The 26,811-nt window shown below is 37.8% G+C and overlaps 1 protein-coding gene across 1 annotated transcript; it reads right to left on the bottom strand.

Moving 5' to 3' along the window:
- Positions 1-18,249: 18,249 nt before the first annotated feature.
- LOC129749217 (uncharacterized) lies at positions 18,250-26,486 on the bottom strand. Its single transcript, XM_055744161.1, has 3 exons — positions 26,119-26,486; positions 18,852-18,985; positions 18,250-18,790 (listed from the first exon to the last, which is right to left on the bottom strand). The coding sequence occupies exons 1-3, from the start codon at positions 26,302-26,304 to the stop codon at positions 18,325-18,327; spliced, it is 786 nt and encodes a 261-aa protein (XP_055600136.1). The 5' UTR covers positions 26,305-26,486; the 3' UTR covers positions 18,250-18,324.
- Positions 26,487-26,811: the final 325 nt, after the last annotated feature.

The raw sequence follows: 26,811 nt of genomic DNA, 5'->3' as shown, positions 1-26,811 counted from the left end.
GATATTTACTTTTGGGCTCGAATTCGCGAACATCGGCTCAGGAAGCAACAGACTTGCCAACTGAGCTATATCACAAGCCAATTTTATTTTTCGAGTTATTGAACTTTGTTTGGAAAATTCAACAAAATGTGATTTGAATTCCTTTTCCCGTATGAAAAAATTATAATAAAAATATATATTCCAATACATCAATCGTTAGAGTTTTATATGAACTGCATATTGCAATATTTTTAAATCCATAGTTAAATCTCATTTTTTTTAAAAAAAAGGATATATTTCTCTTCTGAATCTTAATCTTGATAATTGATTATCACGAAATTACTTTTATTGGTCCAAAAACTAATGTTATCCAGTAACTACCTGTTAAAAAAGACTTAAAATACTGTACTTATCTAAAAACTAGAAAATTACGACTTACAGTATGCAATAACCCTAGGGTAGTAGACAGACTTTTAGAATTCTCTTGTCCGATACTCACAAACTTTGAAATGAGAATCAATATGACAAAAAAATAGTCAACGGACCTTTTATCTATGGATTTTGCTAGAATTTGGCCTAGGGTCAGGGAACCCTGAATTAAAGATCAGGTCTTCTTCAGTAAAGGATCAAGTCTCCTGTAACTTAAAAAATCTTTTTTTTAGTCTCACGAAAAATGCTTCTAGTTCTTCTACGAATTGATGTATCGTTCTGACTTTTGGAGCACATTAACTGTAAATTACACGCTGTCAGAAAATGCTAAAGACGGCGAGTTGCTAAATTTTCCCAAAAAGATATGAAGAAAATAAGAAAAGGAGGTCAAGTATCCCCATTCTCATGTTCCCATGTCGAATCTGCCGGTTAATGCACTCTTGAATGTTTCTCACAAGAATTAGAAGCATCCTTTCTTTTCAATAGCCGCTGTACAACTGCCGTTTTTCTCTTGCATACACACATCGGATTTTCTGCTCACTCAGAGTTTCACGATAAATCTGAGAACTCAATTGCGCATTATTTTATAATCAATTTTACTCATTTATTTCATCTATCCTCTACATTCATCTCCTCTTCTACTATCAAGCATGATGAATATCTAATTTTTGTATTTATTTTTTAGATGTCCGTATTGTGGATATGATAAAGCCTTTATTAGGTCAAAAAATATGACAACAAAATTTAATATTAGAAATGTTGAACTAATCTTTTCATTACAATGTACACAGTAGTAATACATAGAGAGCATTCTTCCATTTAAAACATCATCCAACATAATCAGCTTAATTTTTCATTCTTTCTATTTCCCAGATCGGCAGCGATTGTTCCATGGGATCGATTACTATCAAAAATGAAGGTTGTCATTACGATTAGGTTCGGCTTTTGTTTGAAATCGGTCAGTTTTTCTTGACAGGACTTGCCTCGTCCGAAAGTGATTCATTTTTCGTGCGATTTCGGACCAAAACGGTACCCGATCTCGAATCGATACGCCAGAGCTCCTTCCTTCTGATGAACGGATGAAAGTTTTATTTATGCTCTGTCCGTTCGTCTGAAATTATCGTATCCGATTTGATTTTTCATGAATATCCTTTTATTTTTTCATTTTTAGTAATCCATTTTTTTCCCGAATGTTTTTTTTTTCTTTGTTCGTTTCTGAATTTTCCAAAGCTTTTCTCCTCTTTCGGAATTTCGTTTATGTTAAAAATGTTTTTTTTTTCAGAATATTATTTTCTTTTTTTCAAAGTTTTTCTTCCTATTTCGTAGTTTTGTTTATGCCAAAAATGTTTTTTCAGAGCTCTGCTCTTGCGTCACAGCTCCTTCATTTCAGTCGGCCATCTCTCCTCATCAATTCTTTCATCAGAGCTCCGCCCTTGCGTCGGTGCTCTGCCCCTTCAAATGTTTTCACACTCCTCTTGAACGGAGCATCGAACATTATCCTTATTTGTTTCCATAAACTTCACTTACTTACCTGGCGGAAGGAGTCTCAACTGCGCCATTGTCGAATCCGCCGGTTAATGCACTCTTGAATGTTTCTCACAAGAATTAGAAGCATCCTTTCTTTTCAATAGCCGCTGAACAACTCGTTTTTCTCTTGCATACACACATCGGATTTTCTGCTCACTCAGAGTTTCACGATAAATCTGAGAACTCAATTGCGCATTATTTTATAATCAATTTTACTCATTTATTTCATCTATCCTCTACACCCTATATCTATCAGTTACTGTTTATCCGCAGACACCAGATACTCAGACTGATCAGTGGCGCTTGAATCCATACAACTACAAGTCGCCCAGAATCATACGCCATCTGTCGGGGCATCGTGAAACTACTGTGCTTCATCAAGAAAAAAAATTACACTTGATAATTAACAAGCCAAATGAAAACTGTCTTGATTGAACCAGCTATTAGTATTTGAAATTCTATCTCAAATATTTTCGTTATCGTTTTTGTCTTCAATGTTAATTGTTTACTTTAATTTACTGTATCATAATAAGAGATGAATCTTATACAAACAATGACTGTTGATCGATTGAGATGAAAAAAAAAATACAAACGCAACGTTATAGCGGTCCTTAGTTCAGAGCCAATTAATTTTGAGATTCAATTTTGATTTCAAAATAATTTATCCGGCTGAGTAACAGTATGAAAATTATGATGTCTGTTATAAATGATTCATTGAGTTCGGAATTGTTCGTCTTAATCTAAAAGGTTGACTGCGACCAAAAAGACAAACTATGTATAACTCCTTGAAAAACTTGAATTCTAATTTATCTTAATTGTTTCTTGGCTCGTACCTAGATAGGTTTGAGGAGTGAAATAAGTTATTGACATATATTGAATAATATTTAAATGTTATAAATGTATTGATAGGTCCCTCAATCCTATTTGCCGCTGGAAGTGTTCGTGATGCTGGTAATTTCACTTAAATTTATAATTTTTTGGAAAAATAACCTCAGAAACGACCGTGTTTGTCGACCGGGTATTTTTCCCTGCTCAAATGTGCGTGAGAATTGTCAAAAAAACAACTATAATGACCATTTCGCGTGAGCTTCATTACGTCGTATGAAACATCTTGATAATTCACAGAAAATTGCTTCAAAAGTTATCAAAACAACTTTGAAATTTGTATTTCACATATAGAATATGTTGTCCAGGCTACAAATATTCTAAATGGAAAGAAGTTGCTAGAAGTTTAAGTCAATTTTTGTTTTTTTTTTTCGTAATAAAACTGTTTGTTTACATTTTGTTTCATACGACGTAATGAAAGCTCACGCGAGATTTTGGCATAATTCTGGACTGGACTGGAAAATTAACCTTAAAAGCGACCATGTTTTTAGACTTTTTTCCCCATCTTAATCTGTACACGAGAGCAAGTGCGCGTGAGAAATGTCAACTTAAAAATCTTTTATTCGAAAAAAAAAATTGTTAAAAAATTGCACTGAATAAGGAATATTTCAAAATGTATGTTTAAAATCCATTTCTCTTTGCTTCCGAAATTTTTTCACCTTTGACATTCAACCAAATTCTTTGATTCAAAGTTTTGTTAAAACCATATTTCGAAGTTATTAGTTTACTAAATGGATCCATTCTTCAAAAAACTATAATTTTGAATAAGGGTCATTTTAATGTTCCTTAACCGATGCCCAGTAAATAAGAAATAATTTCGCTGTAACTAAACTTATACATCGATTTCAATGCTTTTCCACACCTCCGAAATAATTTCGCTGTAACTAAACTTATATATCGATTTCAATGCTTTTCCACACCACCAAAACGAATTTTGAATGGTAAAAGAACAGTACTAGCTTGATGCAAACGAAAGTCATTTTTATTTTCTTGTCGTTTTATGGAATGTCAAATATCGTATGTCTGTGTGAGTGAATTCATTTAATGTTTTGATTTTGATGTGACGAATTCACGTTTGTTTTATTTTACCCATGGATAAAATCAATTACACGTGCGATATTCAAAAAATGGTTCGAAATAAATTCAAAAAAATAATAATGAAAAAATAACTTAACAACAGAACAGGAAAAGCTAAGCTATTCTTACTAAACAGACTCGGATAATTGAGATTGTTTGTCAAGAATCATCATTATGTCAACCAACGCTCTTTGTTAGAAATTGTACTAAATTTGCAGGAAGTGCATCATCTCGAAGCCAAAAATATTTTTTCCTCAACTGCCTCTTCCAGTGGGCGGTAAAAGGGCTAGTTTGATATCCAAGTTAGATATTTCGAAAAGAAGACATTTCTCGAATGTGACTAAATTTTTCATAGAAAGGGAAGTTTTAGGATTTATTGGAGAAAAAAGTAAATAAAAATCTGACACCGGTTTTTTGTTGTAGATGGTGACTTAGTGGTATATTTCGTTGATGCGATTTTCATTAAGCTTCTTCTGTTAACAGAACATTGCTTTACAAATTTTGTAAATATCACCTCTACTTTTGTTTTATTCAGTTTTTGTAAACCTCTATAAATGCGGCAATTCGGCTAGGTGAAGGGTTTTGAAAAACTCTAACGGAAACAGATTGTTTTGTAATTTTGTAAGAATCTCGTCCATTCAACTGATTTAACAGTTCTAAACAGTAATATAATTTGAAACCACATTCAATATACTGTAGTTTTGCAATATACAATTAGTGAAATGTTTTAACGATGTCATTTGTCGTTTTCTCAACAAGTCCTAGATCGTTTTATAACTATTTACAAATAATTGGGTTTGTCACAATATTTTCTACTCGGGAAACTTGAACTTACCCTTGACGGAGGTTTCGGGGTTAACGAAATCTTGCAGTTGAAAGTGATCTTCACAAATGAAGCCAAAGATGCCATAAAATGGTTATTTTTCAACCACAACGCAATAAGGAAGTGGTGCAGAAAATCTCAAGTTTTCATTCAATTTTCATTTATGTCGAAGTCGATGTACTTTTTATAAGCTTTATGATTGAATTCTAACCACATTTGGTTGATACGCTCCAATTCAAAAACGGTTCTTTAGTGGTTTTCGAAATATATCGTGTTATTTTTTTCTATCAAAAGTAAGTAATCAAAAACGACCGTGTTCATCGCTAGATGTAAAAAGAACAAAAAGCACAATGTAAATGTGTGTGTGATATATCGAGATTTTTCCTTTTGTGTATGTGGCCGTTAGTTACACGATAACCCGTAGATAGCGCTGCGGAACAAGCGCCAAAATCAGCCTTCAGTGGTCAGTCTGGGTATCTGATGTCTGCGGTTTATCTTAAATTTGGTTCCATTTATTTCGAAATTTGATGCATCGTTTGCGAGAAATCGAAATAAATACCTATAGGAAGCACACGTTGAAAAATGGCCGCCGTTAGCAGATATCTAAAGAATCTACAACTACATATGAACCACGATTTTAAAACGTTTAAATTCAATGAAATGTTTGTTTTACCAATACGGGATGATATATTGATTGGTATTCTGATGACCCTCTTTGAAGAGGGTCGTCCATACAACACAAATGTTGTTTTAGCGATATTGACGTTATCATACATCGGATTGAGATACAAATTTGCCCATGGATGTTTTGAGGGATGGACATTGGATTTCATGTATCAGATTTTGTGTAAGGGGCCGGCAAAAGGGGTCGTCCATATCAACTGTTTATTGTTTTTGCGATATTGGCGTTATTATACATCAGATTGAGTTGAAAATTAGCACATAGGAGTTCTTATTATTATATCTTGCTTGATAGATTACCTCTTGTGAAACAAGTAATTCTTAAAATATTTTCTGTCCAAAGTATGAGTTAAGAAACTTGAAAAAAAAATTAATCTTTGTATGCAATCTGTCCAGCAAAACAAATGTTCCCTAAAGCTGAAATTAACAGTTCAAATACTCCAACAATAAGGCCCAAGCAAAGGCCCACGCCCAGTCCAATCCAAGCCGGTAGAAGATCCTGTAGCCGCAAACCGTTCCGGGCAGCCATGGTCTGGTGCCGGAAGTTCTTCATCTGCATGTAGAAGTACTCATCCCGGCACTCCTGCTCCCATTTCGCCATGAGACCAACTTCGAAGAATACGTTCTGGGTCCAGTCCAGTGTTTCGAAAAGTACACCCCGATTCATTTGTCCGATCGAGTACACGTGCATTCCAAGGGATTCCTTGAGCAGAAGAAACTTTGGCTGCATCTGTTGAAAGTCCCAGTTGGGGAAGGCGGTCAGAAGTACTTCCGCAGTAGATCTTGGAACCAGATAGGCTTGTGAAGCGTTGAGTTCCAGCTTTATTTCCGGTTTGTAGAAGTAGACTGGTGCAAGTGCAGTTTCCCGTTGCCAGTCGCTGTTATATTCTTCTTGAGTTTGGACTGGCATTTTTGAGTCCAGCAAATCCTGGATTGTGGTGATCGGTGTAGCAGTGGGTTTGATAGCCATAAACGCAACAATTTTAGCTTCATAGGCACTGGTGATCAGAAAACAGAACATGATTAGAAACAGCATAGTGAGTCGTTCCGTTGTACTGGTTCGATTGATGCTATATTGTTCAAAACCGCAGAGAGCAAGAAGCACAGGTTCATTTCGGAACAAATTCGGCTTAGAGAGGTTGATAATTTCAATCACCAAAAACATCGATCCAAGCAGAATCCAAGCATTCCAATCACACGGGGCCAGAATCAGCTCAGCTACATTCAAAGGCCTGGCCCGAGGCACCATGACCACTGACGGTTCCGGGTATACTCCTATCAGATACGTGTGCTTATAGCGATCAATCGTGTAAGTTTCCAAATTCAATGCGATTTGAGCGCTACGCAAGAATGAGGCTTGTCGGGAAGCGCCCTAAACTAGCGACCGCTTGGAGTCGCCACTCTCAGTGCAATCTCACTTCAGTATACTCAAAACGATACACGCTGACTTTTTTTTCTTAATTTTCTTAATTAATTCTTACACATTATGCAGTTTACGAATATTTAGAGTGGAATGGAAATATAAGTTTTTAATAACTTATCGTTGCAGATTAATTTTTGAGTTACAAATGTAACTATTTATTAAAAGCAATGTTAATAATGAATTTGATATCTTTTTGTATTCGACATCCCCAACATTAAGTTTCAAGCTCCTCGATCAGAATATTCGGCATAGATTGTTCTGTGTGAGGATCAGAACACGGATGTCAATAGATAAATTGAATTATTCAAAAATTCAAATAATTGAGAAATTGTCCGTTGCATGGTTGGATTTTGTAAACTGTTGTGCAGTTGCAGCCATTTCTCCAACTTGCCAATTTCTTCCACTTAGTTTTTTAGGTAAAATTTATTTAATACAATGAAACTTTGGTAGAATATGATAGCATCTAATCAAATTCTAGTAGTGTTAGTTTGAGTCATGGTTACGTGCGCTGCATACCTATCATGATTTTCTCATGACTTGAGACGACGATGGGGATGGTGCGAACTTTGGATCGATGACTGTTGGAGACAAAACAAACACAATTATTTTGATTTCACTCACGTTTTACTTAATCCTCTAATTCTGATAATTTAGAATTTGTATTATTATTAAAAATCTCATTCCAGTTTGACAGCTATATATTCGCTAATTATGTGTGGAATAATCGATGTAAAAAGTAGATAACTTTTCTCGCTAGCTATGGATTACTCAGATCTCGCCTAAAATAGCGCACTCGCCTGCGCTATCATCAGGACGATGACATAGTGAACGCGAAAATTGGCGAACGTGAAGCTGTTGAAACCTTTCCCATTTACATGCCATTGAAATCCCTCAGACTCAAATGACACACATTAAAATCGCTTTGAGGTAACATTCTAAATGCAGCGAATCAGAATATCGATGTCAATTTGTTCCTCCGCTTGAGTTTGCATTGACCGCGTTCGCCAATTTCGAATATTTCCAAATCCAGCGGTCCGAATGCATAGTGGTTTCATCACCGGAGACGGTGAAAAGACAGCCATTTCGTTTGTCCGTCATCTTTCAGATTCTTGCCTGGAGATTACTGAGGCCGCCGCAACCTAGGACGCAGGCTTTTGATATTTTACGTTGGTTATAGATGTGCCCTTATAAATTTTCGTGGCCCTGATGAAGAAATAGAAGCAAGCGCTAATGATAAAATTACAGGTATTTATTTTATTTTATATAATCACCATTCTTTATCTTAACTCTTCCCGGGTGAACTTTTGATGGATTTAAACACTTTTCGTTATCAATAAAAAAAACAGCACCAAATTTCCACCCGTCTTCCTACTTGATCTTCTAAACTTGACTGCTGCGATTAATTTCAAACTGTTCCAAACATTTTTGAACATGAACTTCAACTTGCACACTACACTTGAGTTCAACTATGTTTACCCATAAGAAAGTTCAACACGTACTTCGATGGTACTGTACAAGTGTGTATATGAACTTCTTTACACATCGCACATGGGTTGCTCTTTGAAGACTGGTTACTAATGATTAATTGACTAGAAACTAATGAATTCAAGCATTTTCAAGCGCCAAAATATTAGAATTCAGAATACCAGACACTGGAAAATTTGTTTTGAGTCGTAGGAAACAAAAATGATGTTTGCTGTGTAAGTTATAAACAGTATTCAAAAACAACTATTGAATGATTCATGAATGATTGTATTATTTGAACTGATAAAACACTCATTTGAGTTTCAGAATTCAAACCATTCAAAATCTAGCCAACTATTTTTTGATTTCCTTAATCTGAACTAATAGTTAATTGTAACCGACAAACTGCGTTAATAAATTACAAATTACATGAATGATTCCTACAATAACATATTATGTGAGTAAAATGTAGAACTAGTTAATAAATCAAAATGAGTGAGAAAATTGGAGCGTGTGTTTATGTAAACAACAATTTTCGACCACGTGGCGACGAAAATTCAAAACATTATCAGGGATGCCAATTTGATGAAAATTTCATTATTTTTTAAAAATCTTGGGCCACAGTTCGATTTACATTACTTTGGGATAATTCCTCTAAAGAAATGGTATCTAGTGTAATGATATCGGATAGGCTGGTTTTACGCGGATTTTCAAAGAAAAAAATTAGGAAAGCGAGGTTTGGGGATGGTATGTATTTAAAGGAAAAAAGCTCGGTTTTTATCCAGGATAGGGGAGATGGGGGCATAATGGCCACCTTAAGGAAAACGATTATTTAACCATAGAAAATAGCTATAATATGGAGGTTACATTATTGTTTCGTGTTCAGACACTTGAGAAGCCTATTCCCTAACGGGCTGAAACGTGAAAAACTGGATGAAAACGTTAAAAAATGCATTTTTAAAAAATTTGCCAAAAGCTGAAAACCAGCCACTGTGGAGGCATAATGAGAACCCCCCCTGAGGCAGTATGAGCACCATTAATCAGAGCAAGATGTGCGTTTTTGCCGGGGAATCTAGCAGCGAATTCAATTCGATGAAGTCAGGTGAGTCGCAGATTCATCAAACAAAGCAATAACAAAATAATCTAGGTCTGTTTGTAGAATACAAACAATTCACGCACGCTCATACATTAAGTGCTTTGTTCGGAGGATGATGCTACTAGCCGTATAATGTAACAATAAAAAAATCGATCATGAATTGTGAATGGAAAAAAATCACCTCGAACAAAAATCTAACTCTAGTCTTTTGATTACCTCTCCGACACCTTACCGATAGGCTAAATCGTCGGATGAAAACTAGTCAAGGTGTGGCGCTATAAATCAATTTTAATTCGCTGCTAGATTCTACGGCAGAAAATGCTTATTATGCCTCGATAATATGGTGCTCTATATGCCCCTAGTCAACAAATTTAAGTAAAAACGTGTTTTAAAATTGATAAAAGTGAAAAATCAAACATTTTTTGATGGTAAAAATTGAGAAACAATGTGTACATCATGTTGCAGTGCGTACATCATAGATCAAGGTTATTTTAAGATCATAAGAGCTTATTTCGTGGTGCTCAAAAATTATAATATTTTCATAACTTGAGAACCAAGCTAGTTTTTTTTAAATATCTCTGTAAAGATAATAAGGAGATTCCTTTTTTTGTGCAACATTAATACTATAGGAAGTACGAAACAAATCCTCATGAAAATTTATTTAAGAAAATACGCACTTTCGTAGAAAAGCGTAGATCTCATTATGCCTCGGGTGCTCGTTATGCCCTCATCTCCCCTATATCCACAATTTTGGCGAGCTCCTATAAAACTAACGATATATGATTTTTGCGTAACAATTTTTGCTTAATCAATTTGAACTTATAACCATTTTATAAAATTATAAATAAGATCAATGCCACACAGGTGTCTCGAGAAAATATAATTTTTCATGTTTAAATTTCGCAATTCCTGAAATTCTATAAAAATATTGGGATTTGGACTTATTAGCCCGGTTTTTAATTTGAAAATTTTGAGTTCCAATGAGCGGATTTTGCAAAGATTTTTGGTCAATATGTCCAGGTTGGTGCGGCCTGGATACGTTCTGGAAAGGTTAATCATGTGACATGTCCTGAATATATCCAAAAACTCTATAAGATTTCACAATCATTTACCCACAAGGTTTATCGTTGGAACAACAAAACTATACTTAACAAATAGCTACAAAAGTAGAGACAAAATTTCTATAATTTTCCAACAAAAACTAAATATCACTACTATCATGTTTGCGATGGTGATCAAATAAGTCTTAAAAGTAAGTTTGGATAACCATTTCTACTATGATTCTATGTAAGCTGGGTTGAAGTGTCATTTAAAAGCCAAACATAAACTATATTAAAAAAATTAATTTGATAAGAATAAATTTCAAATAATAAAATCTTTTCAATGATTAATCACAATTATTTCGTCTCTAAGCTGAAATTTTTGGTTAATTTGAATTGATTAATATTTAATCTTTCTGAGATATTTTTGTTTACAATATTAGAAAAACTTTGTTTTCGAAAGTATTTCTAGTAAATTAAAAATCGGCGTATCTCTATATGAAAATTCAATAAGTTTAACACAGTTCGGTTGTAAAATTTTGTCATTTTTTCAATGTAGGTGCTAGATATAGATAAAATTCGGTTTTCCAGCTCCCAGCGTTTGTTAGTTTCTATTCAGTTATAATAATATTTAGAATTAAAGAAATAATAGTTTAAGGAATTATTAATTGTGGCAAAAATTTTACGAAAATAAATTAAACATACTGCAACTGGCAACTTTGCCACCGTCCAAAAAGTAAACAAACCGGGAAAAATACGAAAAGTTTTTCGCGATTTCAACCATTTTCACCACCTCATTCGGCATCAACACCGAGCGCAAATGATGCGATAGGTTAATGGAAATCTTTAGAACTCTTCAAAAAGTGTGCCACCCTCACCAAAAAAAATTAAAAAATGTAAGTAGATTTTTTTCCATACAAAGTTTTACCAAAAAGAACCAATTTGATCAGCGCTACCTGTTAGTGAATAGTGAACTAGAGTGTCAAAAATCATACGCCATTGAAAGTAGCAATTCAAGTCCACGTCGTCGGCACAAGGATTCCCAATCGGCAGATGAGTCGCATTCACATATCGACAGGTTTCCTGAACCCACCTAGCCCAAATTCCGCACTGCTGGTCACTTCTGATGTACCCGTTAGCCGTTTGGTATTGCATAGTATATCTGAAAGGAAGTTTCTGGAAGTTCCTAGCGTAATCCACGATGAGCGATTCCGGTGCTACATATTGTTCCTGGTAAAGCTCAAGCTGTCCCTCAATATCAAATCGCACTACACAGCGACGAGTAGCACACAGATAAACTACTTTCGTAAAACGAGCCGCAAGTATAAATTCACGCATAGTGTTCAGGACCTCTTCCTGCTCAGGGAAAACTATCACCAATCTCGTGGCATGGTTCCAAAATTTGAACACCTGGTTGAACCATTTGTGTATTTGAGGGAGTCCCATACCAATGTTCCCCGAATAAATGACCACTAAATTTGGGCTATGCCACATGTTGTTTTCATCCGCCTGGAAGCTTCCATCGATGACCATTTTTGCGATACCATCCAGCACTGGGGACTTGAGAACTTCCCCTACCGAATTTTTGAAAGCATTATCACTGTTCATGTCGAAGAAAATACACCTAAACTGTCCCGTTTCGTGCAGTGAATAATGCCTGAGTACTGTTATCAAGTAGTTGGTTAACGTAGGATTGTAAAAGCAATCAACTTGCAATGGCCACACCAAAAGAAATAATAAATGAAGATGCTTTTTAGTCATTTGATTATCAAAGCAACAAATACGATCGGAAAGTAACATCTGTTTGACGAATTCGTTCCGACTAAAAGCCTACCTCAATTTCTTTGAAGCGATACGTCCTGCTGGCTGCCAGCAAGACTACGCGTCTCTTATAAATTTATGAAATCTTTCCATTTCATTTTGTTTCAATTTACATTTTAATCAACTTAATTTCTATAAAATCTAGTCCCACGTGTTTCGAGGAGCGTTACGGCTGCCAATCTTATGTAGTTACCATTGAGCGCTTCAAAAGATCAGCAAAACTTAGAAATACGAATAGTAATCGTTTTGTTATGAGTTTTCGGAAAATTGGCAATCCCGCTTTAATTGGATTATTATCGGCTTTTAAGTTCATTGGACAGTGATAACGGATATTTTTTTAACTTCCGACGTTTCGGAGATTTATTTAACCTTTATCAAGGATTCTTCAGCGGTTTTTTTAGTTTTTAGCTTAGCTTGGCTTAGCTTGATTGACTACTCACATCCACCTTTAATCATTGAGTCCGAAATGCTTCTTCAACATTTTCTTTCGTATGAATATACCAATGCTAGATGGAATTATTTTTTTAATGTTTTCACTATTTGGAAAATATCGTTATGAAAATAAATACATTTCGAGCTCCAAGATCGTAGGCGTGGCTCAGTAGAACGAGTTCCACATCGCCAATGGTTGCTACTCCGTGATTGACCGAGGCCATCAGTTTTGTTCAGAGGTCAAATGAATAGAGCCTGGGATTGGCATCACATTCACAATGCTCAAACCTGATGCTCTCTCTTTTTACATCAATAACGGCGCCGGCCACGCCCTAGTATTCAATGGATAGATTGGAAAATATAGAAAAGGATGAAAGATCAATCTTGTGCTTTAGGACCGAGGTCACCTCTGCATCCCAGCAAAATAATTTTGGTTTAGAGGTTTGGGTAAAAGGAGGTGATCGGGAGACACTTTTGACTAGTGTAATTAAAACTATCAAACCTATTCTTCTAAACTCCTACTATTGCCTAATGAAATTAGTTTATGACTTTTTCCCCAATAATATTCCCATCTCAATTTTACTTTAAATATCACTACTAAAACATAATTTAAAAAAATCTGTCTTAATTTTGAAAACTTTAAAAAAAGAACTGTTTCTCATTTAAAAGAAATAAAATGTATTGAATAAACAAGTTGAATACGTGTTTGACGAATTTTGAAATCTATCGCAAATCAATCACAAGTGTTACTATACTTTACTGTTTTGATTGAAAAATAACAAAAACTTGAAAACTTGTGTAAAATTGATTGATTTCGCTCGTATTTACTGTCTCTAAAGTAAGTTAGCAAAATTATTGATGTTTCAATTTGGGTAAAATTACACAGAAAATTATATATTCTTGGGAAGAAACCAAAAAACAAACCTTGAACTCTTTTGTTTTTGGAATAATTAAAAAAAAATTATAACTAATATAGGATTAAAATAATTTGGCTAGTGAACGGTAGACAATGTGCAACTCGAGACCCCATACACCCAACCTTCGGGTAGTGGTCATATCATCTCTTGTCTGCAACTCTGATTTTCGACCTCCCCGTGATGCTAGCTGGTGTGCGAGCAACCTTAGCGGAGATCGGGTACCCAACCCCGGTGGATGCTTTGGTCGCATGTAGACTGAGTCAGGGGGCTTCGTACGCGTCTGTTCTCCATGTCAGGGGCGGCGTGCGGAGTGCAACAACGTCCTGGTGGTGTTCGGGACCTAAAACAGCAACATCACGATGGTCCTCCTGCGAGATAGTGGGGTTAGCTGCGGGCCTTGCGAGCACGTGACTACAAAGAAACATAAGCAACGAACAACGAACAACAAATTTCGGATGGAAATCGGCAAAGACCCACGCGACGAAAAGGGACTTGCGATTGGAAACTTGGAACACGGAACTGCCGATCTCTAAATTTTGTGGGCAGTACCCACGTGCTCTCCAACGAATTGAAGAGCCGCAAATTCGACATCGTAGCGCTGCAGGAGGTATGCTGGAAGGGCTCCACGGTACGAACGTACCCAGATGGTCGTGCCATCTACCAGAGCTGCGGCAACACACACGAGCTAGGAACAGCTTTTATAGTGATGGGAAAGATGCAAAAGCGCGTGATCGGGTGGTGGTCGATCAACTCACGAATGTGCCGGTTGAGAATCAAGGGCCGGTTTTTCAACATCGGCATCATCAACGTGCACAGCCCTCACCTCGGAAGTACCGATGAAGACAAAGACGAATTTTACGCGCAGCTGGAGCGTGAATACGACCGTTGCCCAAAACATGATATCAAGATCGTCATCGGGGATTTCAATGCTCAGGTCGGCCAGGAGGAGGAACTCAAACCGACAATTGGAAGGTTCAGTGCGCACCAGCTAACCAACGAAAACGGCTTCAGACTTATTGATTTCGCCGCCTCCAAACGAATGGCCGTACGTAGTACCTTTTTTCAGCACCGCCTCCCTCACAAGTACAGCTGGAGATCACCGTACCAAACGCAATCACAGATCGACCACGTTTTGGTTGACAGCCGGCACTTCTCGGACATCATCGACGTCAGATCCTGTCGAGGCGCCAACATCGAGTCAGACCACTATCTGGTGATGGTGAAGATGCGCCCAAAACTCTCCGTAGTGAACAACACACGAAACCGGCGCCCGCCTCGGTTCAATATCGCACGACTGAAGCAACCTGAGGTCGCGGCAGACTACGCGCAATCGGTCGAAGCAGCGCTGCCGGCAGAGGGCGAGCTTGATAAAGCCCCTCTCGAGGACTGTTGGGATACCATCAAGACAGCCATCAACAGTGCTTCGGAGAACGTCATCGGTTATGTGGAGCGATCTCGACGGAACGACTGGTTCGACGAGGTGTGTAGGAGGGTGATGGACGAAGAAAATGCCGCGCGGGCGGCAGTAGTGCAAAGGGGCACCCGTCGAAATGTGGAAAATCACCGACAGCGGAAGAGGCAGCGAGTCCGAATTTTCCAGGAGAAAAAGCGCCACCTGGAGGAGGAGGAGGAGCTCGAGGAGCTGGAGCAGCTGCATCGTTCCCAAGAAACACGAAAGTTCTATCAAAACTCAACGCATCCCGCAAAGGCTTCGTGCCGCAAGCCGATATGTGCCGGGATAAGGACGGGGGTATCCTGACGGACAATCGTGAGGTGATCAAAAGGTGGAAGGAGCACTTCGATGAACACCTGAACGGCGCACATGCAGGAGATCAAGACGGTGGGGGAAGGTACATCGCCGGCGTAGCCAACGACGAAGAGGAGCCACTCAAAACGATAAGTGAAGTTAAGGAAGCCATTCGCCAGCTGAATAGAAACAAGTCGGCTGGGAAGGATGGCATCGCAGCTGAACTCATCAAAATGGGCCCGGACAAGTTGGCCGATTGCCTACACCGGTTGATAGTCCGGATCTGGGACATAGAACAGCTACCGGAGGAGTGGAAGGAGGGGGTAATATGCCCCATCTACAAGAAGGGCGACAAATTGGACTGTAAGAACTACCAAGCGATCACTGTCCTCAATACCGCCTACAAAGTGTTGTCCTGAATCCGCCTAACGCCACAAGCAAACAGATTCGTGGGAAGTCATCAGGCCGGCTTCATGGAGGGACGGTCAACGGGTGAATTGTCGAGTTCGTTCGAATCGCGCAGGGGGCTTCGACAAGGTGATGGTCTATCCTGCATGATGTTCAACGTGGCGCTAGAAGGTGTTATTCGACGAGCGGTGGGCGAAATGCGGGGAACGATTTTCAACAGATCCAGTCAACTTATCTGCTTTGCCGATGACATTGATATAGTCGGCAGATCATCTGCGGCGGTGGAGGAGATCTACCGCAAACTGAAACGCGAAGCAGGAAGGATTGGGTTGATGATTAATACGTCCAAGACGAAGTACATGCTGGCCTGCGGATCCGAGACCGACCGAACTCGCTTGTCCAGTAATAACAAGGTCACGATCGACGGCGACGAGCTGGAGATAGTCGAAGACTTTGTCTATCTCGGCTCACTGGTGACCGCAGACAATGACATCAGCCGTGAGATCCGGAGGCGAATTAACAGCGGAAGTCGTGCCTATTATGGACTCCACAAGCAACTGCGGTCGAGAAGACTTAGCCCTCGTACGAAGTGTAACCTGTATATGACGCTCATTAGACCGGTTGTTCTCTACGGGCACAAGACATGGATATTGCTCGAGGAGGACCTGCGTACACTCGGAGTATTCGAGCGACGAGTGTTAAGAACCATCTTTGGCGGCGTACAGGAGAACGGAGTGTGGAGGCGAAGGATGAACCACGAGCTCGCGCGACTCTACGGCGAACCCAGTATCCAGAAGGTGGTGAAGGCTGGCCGGATACGCTGGGCGGGACATGTTGCGAGAATGCCGGACGACTGCCCTACAAAACAGGTGTTCGCTACGAATCCGGTAGGAACAAGACGAGCGGGGGCGCAACAAGCAAGGTGGTTAGACCAAGTGGAGCGTGATCTGGCGAACGTGGGGTGCCCGAGAAATTGGAGAACGGTTGCCATGGACCGAGTGAATTTTAGGAATTATGTTCGTCAAGTTATGTCGTGAGACGGAATACTATGTAAATAAAATAAAATAATGATTTTTTCCTAAAACTTTGATCTTTCGTCGTCACTATCACACATAATTAAAATGTCAAGCAAAAAGATGCATCCCAACTCATAATAATCGGACGCATGTAGCTTGAAGAAATTACCTACCGAGCTGATGTCAGTCGTTAAGTAAACCCTCTCGAAGATTGGGCACACTCCGATAGCACGCACGCGTACTTACTATACTTGTGCCCATGTCACGACAATTTTCGAACGATGCCCATCATAATATTTCTCTACATTTCGTCTCGGACACTTCATAAGTCAATGTTTACATATGACCTGGGGGCATCTTGGCCTGAAGGCATGAGGTACTCACCTACTGATCAGATTTGACGGTAGCGTGGAATGTTTGCTGTCGTAATTGAAGGAGAGAGCACCTAGACAATGAAGGAAAAAAAACCTCAAACAAACATCACAAGATGACTGCATTTACCCAAATTAGAGTTTGTGCTATTTTGTGAAGCCAGACAGACATGCATTCATCGCTTATAATTTCGGAGGAAAGGGATTACAGTAATTTGTGTCTCCGAAAGTAACATTTGAACGACAATCTTCCGATGTTGCTGGCGTGCGCGTCATAACATCATGATCAGCTTAAAAAAACAACCACCGTTCGATTTTTTGTCTACAGTGTGTTGGTTTACAGAAAAATGAGACTCGAATGTGTTTCATGAGTGTAAGGAATGTGAAGATTTAAGTTTAGTAGATCAATTTTATAGAAGGCTAATTTTCAACTTGGTGGAGAGGGGGTGATCATCCCCCCCATGGGACCACGTATGGGTTAACTATTGTACACATGAAAAAGATATGATCAAAAATGCTATAAAAATAAAAGTCATCTAAGTGAATGTGTGAGAATTTTAAAGACAGAATAATAAAAAATACAATACTATTTGATGAAATGTTGAACCACCTTAAACTTTCTTTCAATTAAAATGTTTAGACTTTCTTCGAGGGAAGTTCCCTCAATCAATCCTTTCTTGTTCGAAACTTTGATGTGCCGTAGCGTGACTGTTGCAAATCAATAACACCGATTCAGGTCGGGGGCGTCACATACATATTTCCGATCAAACGGTAGCTGCCATGTTTCATGAATATGGAATATGGAAAACACGTGAGCGTTTTCCGGTGAGATTCAAATTGGCAATCATCATTCGCTTTCCATATGTGTGTGTGTATTTGTGACGTGTTTTGTTGTCTGCAAAATCATATATCACGATAAGTAAGTGATATTCAAATATTGACTCATCACGCTACTTTTCACTTTCTAGAAGATTGAAACAGTCAAGATTGGTGTTGTTGACCTCTACGTACTACTTAGAGTAGCCCACTTTGAGAATAAGAACGGTCGCTAGAAGAAAAATTCAACTTCCTTACCTTCGTACTTAATAAAAAAAAAACTTTTATCCTGTCTACATGTACTCTATTGATTGAAATATTTCCGGTTAACAAATACTTTTTGATTGCAACATATTATAACTCACTTTAACTTCAAACGAAAACATCACTCTGCTCGATTCGACACATCGATGGTACGTCGCACAGTTTGGTATGATTGAACTCGACGTGATTGGTCAGGAAGTTCTCTCGGACCTGGTTGCGGATTTTGCGCCACTGCAGCTCCTTCAGGTACCACCGGAAACGTCCGTCCCGGGTGAGCTGCCGCTGGTCCAGGAATACCCGTATCCGGTTCCAAACGTTGTTGACGTTTTGGCTCTTCTGCAGCAGCCAATAGCGTGGTATTAGCAAGCATTGGACCGATCGACTCCGGGCCACCACGGTTCGATCCTGCATGTGCTCTCCGATGCCGAAGACGGATCCACACGAGTAGGTGGCAATGTCGATGAACCGGTACTCGTAGACCAAGGGCCGGAGTGTTTCCCGTTTAGGTGGAGGCGTGGATTCCACCGTAAGGCAGTTGTCGGCAGTGACAGTTTTGGAGGGGAATGTGAGGTTTCTGGAAATGGTAATGCACATATGAACAGTAGTCAGCAGCGTTCTTATGTAGGTTTCATTACCCGTCCATCATGAGGGTTGATTGTTCCAGATCGATCATTCGTGAGCTACGCCTCCGATGGATTTGAGTCAGCTCGTCTTCAATAGGTTGAGCATCTGAGAGACGGTATCGGTGCAAACCATATTTGTCGATTGACTGTGAAATATATAGAAATACAATGAAAAAATAGTGGGAATTTAACAAAAAAAAAAAAAAAGATTTTTATTCACTTGTTCGTTAAAACATTTGAGCATTAAACATCAATGAGCATTAAAACAAATCAAGAATGTGTTTATTTTCAAAACACGAGTCTTAAAGTACTGTCATCTTTAATCAATTTGATAAATAAAAACCCGATTTAATACACTTGTCAGTGGATTGTAGCCTTTCTTAGACCAGGCCCCCAGGGCATATAGTCTTAGTTACTGGCCCTTACCCCCCCAACGGCTGAGCTGAAGGGCTGAAGCTGTTCAAGTAAAAAGCAGAAGAAGAAGAAGTAGGCCAGGCCCACGAATGGTAGCTAAACCACGAATCGAGTACTTTCAGCAACATGTATATGAACTCGTCTTTGCACCAACGGTCGCTTACTGGATTTGGGAAATATCAGTCGAGCAGTGGATTGCTACAAGATTCTTATTTGTAGCAACCAGGTAGCAACCCAATGAGGTACACTTTTACTAAGACCAGGCCCACCAATGGTTGCTAAACCTCGAATCGAGTACATTCAGCAACATATTTATCAACCCATCATCGCACCAACAGTTGCTAACTTGATTCGAGAAAAAACATTCGAGCAGTAGGTTGTTACAGGATGCGTTTATATAGCAACCCGGTAGCAACGCAGCCGGTCGTTGCTATCAGAAAATAAACAAACAAAAATACCAACCTGGATCGCAACAATGGGTGCGAAAATAAGTAAGTAGATTAAAACCAACCCCCTGGCAACTTGACAGTTCTGGCGAGTTTCGTGTGCCTGTTTCAAAATCGCAGATGTCGCATGTGTACTGCTTGTTTACATACTTTTCAAGCCATGCGTATGGAAAGGGCACATCATCAAATGTGGTGCGAATCAGGCAAATTCATAAATTTCGAATGAATGAAAAAAAGATTCAACCGAAATTATTATACACATTCAATAATCTACCTCTTCATTTATTGTAAAGGAACAGTTTTTCCATAAAACAGGAAATGTTCTGCTATAATGTGAAAGTTTTGGCATTCTAAAATTTTCATATGTATCGCAGTTTATGAAATTACTTGATGATTGTTGTAGTAATGTATTGTTTTATATTTATTGTGTACGATTGTCTACAATAGTTTCGGTGGAAGGGATACTTGTTTCAAAAAACTGCCGTATATCAGTGGATTATTTTGATCAGTCCAGAAGTTTTAGACCTAATAAATGACACACAGATTTACGTCTGTGAATCGTTTCCATCGACTAAACTTTTGAAAACAGATCATTTTTACATAAAACTGAGCTTAAATTTTTAAATTCAAATCATGTTTTCATTTGTTCAATCAATTGAAAGAGAATATATTTCAATATGTGTCCTTCCGACATGTTAAGTCGCTTGATTTTCGATTTGACAGAACCAGAGAACCAGAAAAAACTGGCACACGCGATTTGTATGGGAAACGTCAAGTTGCCAGGGGGTTGATTAAAACGCAACCAATCAAAACATCTAAATACCGACCGAAATAGCAACTTGCGGTGGGCTTGGTCTAGGGTGGCGCAAAGAAACGCACACTATTGCACGTCGGAGAGAAAAAAGAAAAATAAACAAAAACAAGCCCTGCGTCGCGACGCGTCGTTGTCAGGAATCTTAATTTATCCTAGGCAAAATGCGTCGCGAAAATGGTCAGTAGTGACGTCACTTCTGTCATGGTAACTATGTTTACGAAGAAAAAAACTTTACTTCTACTTTTGCAACGTTTCTTCCTCATCACCTCTCTTTCCACCACATTGGTAGCAACCCTTCCATCGTTGCTATCAGAGTAAAACAAACAAAGTGGAAGGTTGATTGTGAAACTGTGAAATCTAAATCGAACTTGAAAAAAAGTGAAAATGTCTAGCCAAAAAACATGGGGCAAAAACTGGAACCAAGAGGAGGACGAAGCCCTATGCCGAGCCTGGCTAGATACGTCACAGGACCCAGCAATAGGCATCAACCAGCGCGTGGATAACCTGTACGAGCGCATTCAAAATAATTCATTAACTATCCCTGAACGCGCTCAGAACGGTTTAAAAAGTCGATGGCACCACATTAACAAATGTGTCAGCAAATTCGTTGGTTGCCTGGCACAAATAAATAGCCGACAGCAGAGAGGAGCTTCTCCGGAAGACGTTCTCAAGCAAGCACTGACACTATTTGCTACATCGGAAAAAAAACCCGTTTACTCTTATGAATTGCTACCGAATTTTAGAAAGTTCTCCGAAATGGCAACAATATCATGTGGCGGAGGTAAAAACAAATATTTTTTTCTGTATCCTGTTACATTCAACTTATTTCCAGGCATCCAAAAGATCCTTAGTTTTGGACCTTGAGTGTGAAGAATTTGAAAATGTGGCTATTGAAGAGACTTCTTTCCTAAGATCATCGCGTCCAATAGGAAGAGAAGCGGCAAAAAGGCAAAAGAAAGCGCATTATGCAGAACTGGAACTAGCAAAATTGGGAAGTCTGTTGGCTGCTAGAGCAAAAGAAAAGCTTCGGGATAGTATAAAAAGAACCAAAATTCTTGGCAGACTGGTCAACCACTCGATCATGTATGTCAATTTGGACGGATTAAGCGATGTTGCTAGGGAATGTTACATTTTGGAACAGCAACGAATTCTATCGGAGGTACAGAATGTTCGAACTGAAAACTGTTTTGAAACTGGTGTTCAAGAAGAAATTCCCGGAGAAAAAGAAGAAGAAGAACTAACTCTTGATGAGCTCGGTTTCTTATAAAACAAAATATCTATTCCATTTTTCATTACTTTACTTTAGTGTGTATCTTAGCTTAAAGAAACTCATTTAAAAAAAATCTTATATTAAGCCTTACACGGATTTAATCTTATCAACGAAAATACGGAATTGATTTTTAGGTTATTGGTCCTCTCCTTTCTTATTCTGTAAATGCTCAATCAAATCATGTTGGAGCTGATAATGAGTGGTGGAGTCAAGAACGTATTCATAGCATGATAAAAATAAAGCAAAATTTGCTTCGGATGCATCAGCCTTTAAAACATTTTCACCATCGATCAATTTCTGATCTCCTTCATCTTCAATAATCATGGTATGTAGTATTATACATGTCCGCATTATTGCGGCTAGATCGTCCTAAGCCTGGCAGGAATTTTTATAATAGCGAACCGTGACATCAAGCACATCAAGACTCCAAAAGTGCGCTCTACATCTTTCCGGCGGGATGAGGGATCTATACCTTCTTCTTCTGATCAACCAGGGCAGTGATGAAATAGTTTGCACAAGGGTAACCAAAGGAGGGTATAAGGCTATGATCATTTAGTATCCGGGCACTTTATTTCGGTGATAGCTACGTTGTTAGAGCTTGGATATGCAAAACTTTAGCAGCGTTGTGTTGGTTGTGAAAAGGACTATCTTGCCCATTTTTGCCAGATTTTTAAGTTAATGTGTGTTTGAGATATTTACGATGCAAAAAGACATGGTGAAAATAATTTTGCACAAATTTGCGCCTCGAAAATTCTTCATTGTCGACTGAAAACTCATAAACTATCAATTTTTTTTCTGATTCTTTTTTGAACCGAATAGTTAAGATGTATAAGGAGCCACTCTAGAATCCACACGAAGTTCAAATTAAGCATCGGAATGGAACTTTTGACCTTAAATATGGTAAAAATTTTATGGTTATTGGGGATAACTGAATGCAGACCCCTTAAATAATACAATTAATCCATTTCCGTCAGTCAAAAGTGTTGTCTGACTAGTAGACACCAAGTAAATAACTAATAGTGAACAGTTTCTTAGATTGCAATATGTGCAACCGGTTTTTACGCAATATGACAGATTTGAATTGATCGACGAAGAAATTTATGTTAAAACGGGATTTAAGAGATCAAATTTTTCGAGATGCCTACTCATGAAAAGGTTCCAACCAGATTCCAATTGCTTTTTCCAGGTGAGTTTGTGTAAAATATCATGATTTTGCAAAGGTTTTACTTCTGTGGTAAAAATAATAGATCAATACATGACTGACACAAGTGTGCAAAGATAAAAAAGAGATTTTAACAAAAAATAAGATTATTTCTTGAAATCATTGATAAATATTTTTTTTTATATTTCTATATTAAATGTCATATTAACAACTTTATTTCCTCCATAGGAAGTTTTCCGATCAAATGAATAGTTTTTAAAATACAATCGTTTGTAACTGCCCGGATACTAAATGATCATAGCCTTATGGCATCTGCCAGATAATACCCTGTATGATAGGAACGGTTGTTGATTGTAAATTCTACAGCAGGCATTTGATCATTGTAAATGTTAGAGAAAATCTGAGATTGATATCATTATTCGAACCGGACATACCGAAAAATGCATGCCATATCCATAGATCATAAGATGCTACAATTTCCAGAATGATCGTCGGATTTTTCTCTTTCCCTTTGAACTAACCTGCCCAAGCGGTGGGACAATTCATCTATTGCCAGTGACAGCAATCTAGCGACCCCAACATGCCAGGAAAACCTTGCTCTTGTCCTTTGTGCAACAGTCGATCAATATCAGATCTCGTTGGGGACCGCAAATACTTTTCCTCAAAGACTTGGATCACAGCACGGCAAAATTCCATCAGACATTTCCGAGCAGTTGATTCTGCCAGTCTTCCATATTCGTCAATGGCATCTGAGGGGGCACCATAGGTACCAATTGGCGAAGAGCTGCTGTACATTTTTGGAGACAAGTCAGGTCCCACTTGCCCGTTGCATCCGGGTTTTGAGCAAAATATTCTTTTTTCTGTTCAATTTTGTTGGATACCTTCAAAAACAATTTTCTGCCCATTCGGAATCGTCGTCGTAAATGTTCATCCGGATGATTCCGAAAAATAATCTGCCATAAATCTCTTGGCTCCATCTTGTGCTTGCCTGAAGCGGTAAAATTTCAAATCTCTAGAATAAAATTGATCAATGAATATATTGTGCTTGCCTGTTTACATTGGGGCGTTTTCCTGGTTGCGATCCACCACGACTTCGAGATTGCTTCTTAATAGCTGCCTGGGCATGAACCAACCACTGCTGCTCAAATTCTACTTTCCCATCACTTGAGTTCAACAGAGATTCTAGCGTAAAATGTTCTTCCATGTTCTCCAAGTTTTTATGAAAACCGAATCAATTTCACGACTGTCGGTGTGAAAGTCAATACGTATTCTAGCCACCTTAGATAGCAAAAATGGGTGCGAAAATCAGTAAGTAGATAAAAACTCAACCAATCAAAACATCTAAAATACCGACCGAAATAGCAACACCCGGTGGGTTTGTTCTAAACAGCCTTTAAATTATATTTGGATTCATATGACACAAAATAATCGAAGGATAGATTTATAAATTCTGAATAATGATTATAGAATTAAACACGCAGTTAATCCAAAATGAATTTAGGAATAAAGATTTAAAGTTTTTTATAGAATAAAATTATTTTAATATAATCATAATTTTGTCAATTTTGTTAATTATGTCAATTTTGTCAATTTTGTCAATTTTGTCAATTTTGTCAATTTTGTCAATTTTGTCAACTTTGTCAATTTTGTCAATTTTGTCAATTTTGTCAATTTTGTCAATTTTGTCAATTTTGTCAATTTTGTCAATTTTGTCAATTTTGTCAATTTTGTCAATTTTGTCAATTTTGTCAATTTTGTCAATTTTGTCAATTTTGTCAATTTTGTCAATTTTGTCAATTATGTCAATATTGTCAATTTTGTCAATTTTGTCAATTTTGTCAATTTTGTCAATTTTGTCAATTTTGTCAATTTTGTCAATTTTGTCAATTTTGTCAATTTTGTCAATTTTGTCAATTTTGTCAATTTTGTCAATTTTGTCAATTTTGTCAATTTTGTCAATTTTGTCAATTTTGTCAATTTTGTCAATTTTGTCAATTTTGTCAATTTTGTCAATTTTGTCAATTTTGTCAATTTTGTCAATTTTGTCAATTTTGTCAATTTTGTCAATTTTGTCAATTTTGTCAATTTTGTCAATTTTGTCAATTTTGTCAATTTTGTCAATTTTGTCAATTTTGTCAATTTTGTCAATTTTGTCAATTTTGTCAATTTTGTCAATTTTGTCAATTTTGTCAATTTTGTCAATTTTGTCAATTTTGTCAATTTTGTCAATTTTGTCAATTTTGTCAATTTTGTCAATTTTGTCAATTTTGTCAATTTTGTCAATTTTGTCAATTTTGTCAATTTTGTCAATTTTGTCAATTTTGTCAATTTTGTCAATTTTGTCAATATTGTCAATTTTGTCAATTTTGTCAATTTTGTCAATTTTGTCAATTTTGTCAATTTTGTCAATTTTGTCAATTTTGTCAATTTTGTCAATTTTGTCAATTTTGTCAATTTTGTCAATTTTGTCAATTTTGTCAATTTTGTCAATTTTGTCAATTTTGTCAATTTTGTCAATTTTGTCAATTTTGTCAATTTTGTCAATTTTGTCAATTTTGTCAATTTTGTCAATTTTGTCAATTTTGTCAATTTTGTCAATTTTGTCAATTTTGTCAATTTTGTCAATTTTGTCAATTTTGTCAATTTTGTCAATTTTGTCAATTTTGTCAATTTTGTCAATTTTGTCAATTTTGTCAATTTTGTCAATTTTGTCAATTTTGTCAATTTTGTCAATTTTGTCAATTTTGTCAATTTTGTCAATTTTGTCAATTTTGTCAATTTTGTGTTAAAAGTTTTATCACCGTTGATTTATGATTTTAATTTAATGATTAATGGTATTTCGGTGAAGTATACATTTATTTATTTTATTTATTTCGTGAATTTGGATTAGCAATTTAAAAAAGATTGCAAAATTTTCAAACGCGTTTTCTCGTAACGTCATGAATGAACACGGACCCTTTTCACGTATTGGTGCTGAAATGTTTCATCCAACCCTGCTGTTGCATGATGCCCCGTTTGACGGTATCATCGATGAAACAGAATTTTGAACAAAATCATTACAGGACTTCAAATCATCATTTAAAGTACAATTTATGAATCAAATTGTAAATCGTTATGGATGTTTAGGAAATTCCAAATCTGCATAAATATGTACATTGTACATACAGACTCACTTTCACCATCTTCAAACACTGCAACACCGCACACTGCCCACTCAGCACAAAGTGGGCATAATTGATCGGAGTCCGGCCCTCAGCGAAGATAATCTGATCCTTGCGGAATTCCTGCACCTTGCACAGTTGATGACACTTTTGCCGCTGCTCCTCGGTCCAGCGGTCGAAATAGTGAAACCTGCCCATAATTTCCTCCAACTGATCCCATCCCGGTTTCAGTTTGGTTTTCGCTTTCGGTTTTCGGCGTGGCTCATCCACTTTGCGCGCGACACCGAGAGGGAGTGAAGTCAAAAAAAAAACGGCGAAAGTCAATCGAAACAAACAGAAACACACGTCCGATTCACGCTTTCACGAATGCGATCCTTATCGCGTGATGGTTCACAAGACAGTGAGGCGAAAGCAATCGAACTATGCACCAATTTCTGAACCTTTCCACCGTTTGGGTGAAAGATTGGAAGGAAAAAAAACTACGGATTTTGTTATGAATATTGTTTATGGCGGGGTGTCGCCTTGAGGTGTAAGCACTGCTTCTGCTGCTCCCGGAGGTGAAGGTGAGCGCGATGTAATTTGTTTCCGATTTGTCGATTAGGGGTTCTTCTTTGATATGCTTTTTCCTGCTGCCACCGCAAGGTCGAACAGGTAGTTTGCAACCGGTTATTGCCATTCATAGAGTCGATTGCATGGTTATCCTCG

This window comes from Uranotaenia lowii, chromosome 1 (genome assembly GCF_029784155.1).
Source record: "Uranotaenia lowii strain MFRU-FL chromosome 1, ASM2978415v1, whole genome shotgun sequence".
NCBI classification, from domain to species: domain Eukaryota; kingdom Metazoa; phylum Arthropoda; class Insecta; order Diptera; family Culicidae; genus Uranotaenia; species Uranotaenia lowii.
Note: the sequence above shows the minus strand (reverse complement) of the source record. Positions and strands in the feature narration are given on the sequence as shown.